General features: G+C 40.1%; 1 protein-coding gene across 1 annotated transcript; it reads left to right on the forward strand.

Moving 5' to 3' along the window:
* The first annotated feature begins 574 nt into the window (after window positions 1-574).
* Window positions 575-1,971, forward strand: LOC147959130 (uncharacterized). The gene is made up of 2 exons (XM_087532483.1): window positions 575-883; window positions 1,453-1,971. The coding sequence occupies exons 1-2, from the start codon at window positions 575-577 to the stop codon at window positions 1,969-1,971; spliced, it is 828 nt and encodes a 275-aa protein (XP_087388609.1).
* Window positions 1,972-5,169: the final 3,198 nt, after the last annotated feature.

A 5,169-nucleotide genomic window follows, 5' to 3' on the forward strand; every position in this document is an offset into this window, starting at 1 on the left:
AACCCCGTGCAAAATGAGAAGGAGTTGTTCAACCTTAGGCATTCTTCTCTTCGTGTGACCGTAGAACGTGCATTTGGGTCATTGAAGAGAAGATTCAAGATACTTGATGATGCCACCCCATTCTTTCCCTATCCAACACAAGTAGACATTGTTGTGGCTTGTTGAATTACTCACAATTGGGTTATAAATGATGGGATAGATGAATATATGTGCCAAATATTACTCATGCTTCATCATCAAGTGGTCAAGCACATGAACATGCATACAAGGCTAATTTTAGGCAAGAACTCACTGATCAAATGTGGGAAGACCGACAAAACCATTTGCAAGGTCAACATATGTAGTAACTACTATGTCATTTAGCTTGTTATGATGAACTATTGTACTTTGGAACTATTGTGTTGGAACTTATTTGTAAGGACATATTATTTTCTGAGATGGCATTTGTAATGACAATTTAAGTTGCTGAAATTGTTTTGTTATGTCCAATTACTTTGTGAAACTATTTTGTTATGTCCAACTACTTGCTGAAATTAGTTTGTCAATGTCCGAACACTTGCTGAAATTGTAGGGAATGGCTGCTAAGCAAGTTTCATGGACACCTACCATGTCAAAGTTCATGCTGACATGGCTGAGTGATTTAGTCTCCAATGGCAATAGAACAAGCACTGCCTTCAAGCAATCACAGTTCAACGCTTGTGCCATTGCTTTGAATGAGCATTTCCAACTTAACTTGAATGGAGATCAGATCAAAAATCATAATAGGACATGGAAGAGGAAACTTCAGAAAATAGTGAAACTCAAGGAGTTGAGTGGTGCACTATGGGATGAGGACAAGTGTATGATTGTTCTTGATCATGAGCATTACACAAATCATGTTAAGGTAACTATTTTCATGCCCATGAGTATTTGTTGTTATTATTCCTTTACACAAATCATTCTACTTGTTCACATTGTTTGAAAGTACTTGTTGTAATTGGTTTCTTAAGTTAAATACTTGTTGTACTTCTTTGTTCATGCTCAAATATTTGCTGAAATCAGTATCTGTAAGTCGAAATACGTGCTGAAATCAGTATATACAAGTCCAAACACTAGATGGAATTGTTTCTTTATGTCCAAACAATTGCTGTAATTGTTTCTCTATGTCCAAACACTTGCTGAAATTACCTATATATGTTGGAAATCATTTCTTCATGTCCAAACAATTGTTGTACATCTTTCTTTATGTCTAAACACTTGATGTACATCTTTATTTTATGCTGAAATAATTTTTGGAATGTTACTTTATGACCACACACTTGCTGGAATTGTTTCTTTATGTCCAAACACTTGTTGTACATCTTTCTTTTATGCTCAAATACTTGCCGAAATTATTTCTATATGCTAAAATACTTGCTGAATGTTTCTTTATGTCAAAATACTTACTGAAATTACTTATTTTGAATCTACAAGGCTCACCTAGAGGATGAACAATACCTTAACAAGACTATTACTCATTATAAGGAGATGGTGAATATAGCTGGAGGGAGCATGGCTACAGGGCAATATGCAAAAGGCTCAAGTGACCCTCTTGCTATAGAAGTGGTAAATCTTGAAGAAGAGACAGCCAAGAAACCCACTGCCCCAAATGAGGAGGTTGCGCAATCAACCAATGTCGGTTCATCTGGTCCCAAACCAAAGAAAGCCAAACCAAATCCTTGTGTAGAAGACAAGTTGCACGCAACCATACTAGCATCTAGTGAAAGAATTGCTATTGCGATAGAGAAGAGTACTAGAAGTGAGAACAATGCCATAGATGGTCTTTGGGAGAGCATGAAAGTACTTCCTGGTTTCAGTTTGGATCACCTTGCTCATTACTATGCATATTTGGTTGACAATCCTCGTGTTGCTATGGCATTCAAGGTGTTAGAAGAGGATCAAAGGAAGGTTTGGGTTTCTAGGTATGTCAAGAGTACCTTCCCTGAAGTGTAAGGATGGTGAGTGCATATGTGGTGAACTGGTGATTGACTTGTACTTTTGATGCAACCAAAACATGAACTATGGGTTGTATTGATTAACTCTTTTGATGTAACCAGACAATAACTATGGTTGTATAACTATTGGGTTCTAGTAGTACTCCATGGAATGTTGAACTATGAGTTCTATGCACTTGAGTTATATATATATGAAATGTTGAATTATTATATGTGATGAAGTTCAAAGTTTGCTCTATTGTTTTGTTTTGGCCTGTTGTGAAATAGTGTAAAATTTCGAAATTATGACTGTAAGCAACATATTTTCCTTCCTTTCATTGAAAAAGTGCAAATTATGAGGGTAATCTCATCATCTCAAGTCAAAAAGGTTACCACAACCCTTATTCTTTGATTATCCCTCGAACCAAACACTACAATGGCTATCCCCAACCATGTTTCATCCTTCCATCCAACAAAACATGGGATAACCTCACCCTTCCAACCAAACAGAAAAAAGGGCTATCCCTAGCCAGCTAGTTCGGGATGCCCTCAGCCACCCTAGTCTGTCCCTCAAACCAAACACATCCTTAATAGCCGCAGAGAGTCTGGCAGGCTCGGGAATACCGTCTTCGGACCTGGATATGCGCTCGGGATCTAAGGCCAGAGCGGAGGTTGGGGTCGCAAACCCTTGGAAAATCAAGTCTCCTCAGATATCAGCGATGTAATCCAGATTTCCAAAACTAATCTGGTGACTTGGGGTGTAGCTGTCGATCTTCTCTAGATGGCTAAGTGAGTTGGCCCGCAGTGTGAAGCCGCCGAACACAAAGATCTGCCCGGGGAGAAAGACCTCCCTCAGGGCAGCATTGTTGTAGATGACTGATGGAGCCATCGGACCTTCTGGTGACGACACATCGGAACTCTCAATGTAAGAACCAATGTCGGTGTCAAAAGCGGCAGATCTCGGGTAGGGGGTCCCGAACTGTGCGTCTAAGGATTGATGGTAACAGAAGACAAGGGACATGATGTTTTTCCTAGGTTCGGGCCCTCTTGATGGAGGTAATACCCTATGTCCTACTTGATTAACTTTGATGAGTATAGGGGTTACAAGAGTTGATCTACCACGAGATCATAATGGCTAAACCTAATTGTCTAACCTGTATGATTATGATTGCCTCTACAGACTAAACCCTCTGGTTTATATAGACACCGAAGGGGCTAGGGTTGTATAGAGTCGGTTTACAGAGAAAGGAATATTCATATCCGCATCCTAAGCTTGGCTTCCATGCCAAGGAGAGTCCCATCCGGACACGGGAGGAAGTCTTCTGTCTTGTATCTTCATGGCCCATTAGTCCGGCCCACGTCACATAGCCCGGACGCCCGAGGACCCCTTAATCCGAGACTCCCTCAACAACGACTCTGAGTTCAAGAATTATACGATGGACAAATTCTTGAGTGATGAGGAGATCAATCATAAATATGTCGCGGCGTACACTCCCTGGTGAAATGGTGTTGCAGAGAGGAAGAACCATACTCCTATAGATATGCTTAGGACCATGCTTGATGACTATAAATCTCCATATAAGCTTTGGGCTAAAGCCATCAACACCATGTGTCATTCCACAAACCGGATTTATCTCCGCAAGCTCAAGTACAAGACCCCATATGAACTCCCAATCATGGGAAATCCTAACGTCAAATGCTTTGGAGTTTTCGGTTGTAAGAGTTTCATTCTAAACAACAAAACCTGGTTAGCTAAGTTTGATCCTAAAACTTATGAGGGCATATTTGTTCAATATGAATAAAATTATCATTCTTACAATGTTCTCAATAAATCCACTGGGTGCATTGAAGAAATGGTAAATGTGGAGTTTGATGAAGATAATGGCTCCAGTGTGGAGCAAATTGTTCCTAGTATTGTAGGTAATGAGGCTCGTTCTATACAGACTGTGAGGTTAGGCCACATTCATCCACAAGAAACACCCTAAGTCCAAGTAGAAGGAGTAGGATCCGTCTTGTAGATTCTTTACAAGGGAAGTCATCACCCGCACCACGAGTACAAGATGTTATGGGAGATCATGAACCTATCCAAGCGCAAGAACAAGTCCCTCATGTTCTCGATCAAGATCAAGGGCAAGATCAACCAAGTGGTGATGTACCAAACATTAATGTCGATAAAAACATCATGATCAATATCAATTTCAAGCTCAAGTATCTCCAACATGATCACATCCTAGTGAAAAACTGTTTGAGATGAAGAAGCAAAACGTGGATCGATAAGTCTCCAACGTATTTATTTTTTTATTTCGTCCTATTATATTATCAATCTTGTATACTTTATATGCAATTTTATATCATTTTTGGAACTAACCTATTAACCTAGTGCGTAGTGCCAGTTTCTGTTTTTGCCTATTTTATTGTTCCACAGAAAAGCAATACCAAACAAAGTCCAAACGCGATAAAACTTTACAGTGATTTTTTCTGGACCAGAAGGGGCCTTGGCAGCTTCGGGAGGAGGCTAGAAGATATACGAGAAAGCCACAAGCTCACACGACACACCCCAGGGGCGCCTGAGCTTGTGGTCCCCTCGTAGGCCCGTTCGACCTAATTCCAACTCCATAAATTCCCTACATTCCAAAAATCACCAGAGCGGAGCCCGAAACAATTATTTCGCCGCAGCAAGCCTCGGTTCTTCTGTGATCCTATCTGGAGGCCTCCGCTGGTACTTTGTCGGAGGGGGAATCGATCATGGAGGGCTTCTACATCAACCTTGTTGCACCTATGATGATGTGTGAGTAGTTCCCCATAGACATACGAGTCCATAGTGATTAGCTAGATGGCTCTCTCTCTTTCTTTGATCTTCAATACAATCTTCTCCTCGGAGTTCTATTCGATGTAATCTTCTTTTGTGGTGTGTTTATTGGGATTCGATGAATTGTGGGCTTATGATCAGATTATTCATTGAAAGTAATTGGGTTATATTTTGATCTTTATTATGTGTGATTGTTATAGCTATGTAATGCTTTCCAATCTATGAGTTTTCTTTGGCCAAGTTGATGGTTAGATCTTCAGTGGAAGTGGTGCGTAGTAGTAGGTTCAATCTTGCGATGTCCTCACTTCATGACAAAGGGGTTAGTGAGACACATATTTATATTGTTGCTACTAAGGGTAAAATGACGGGTTTTGATCATATTGATTGGTCTTATTTTGTCTACATTAT

The sequence above is a fragment of the Triticum urartu genome, chromosome 7A (assembly GCF_056163025.1).
Source record: "Triticum urartu cultivar PI428250 chromosome 7A, HENAU_Tu73, whole genome shotgun sequence".
In the NCBI taxonomy this organism is placed as follows: domain Eukaryota; kingdom Viridiplantae; phylum Streptophyta; class Magnoliopsida; order Poales; family Poaceae; genus Triticum; species Triticum urartu.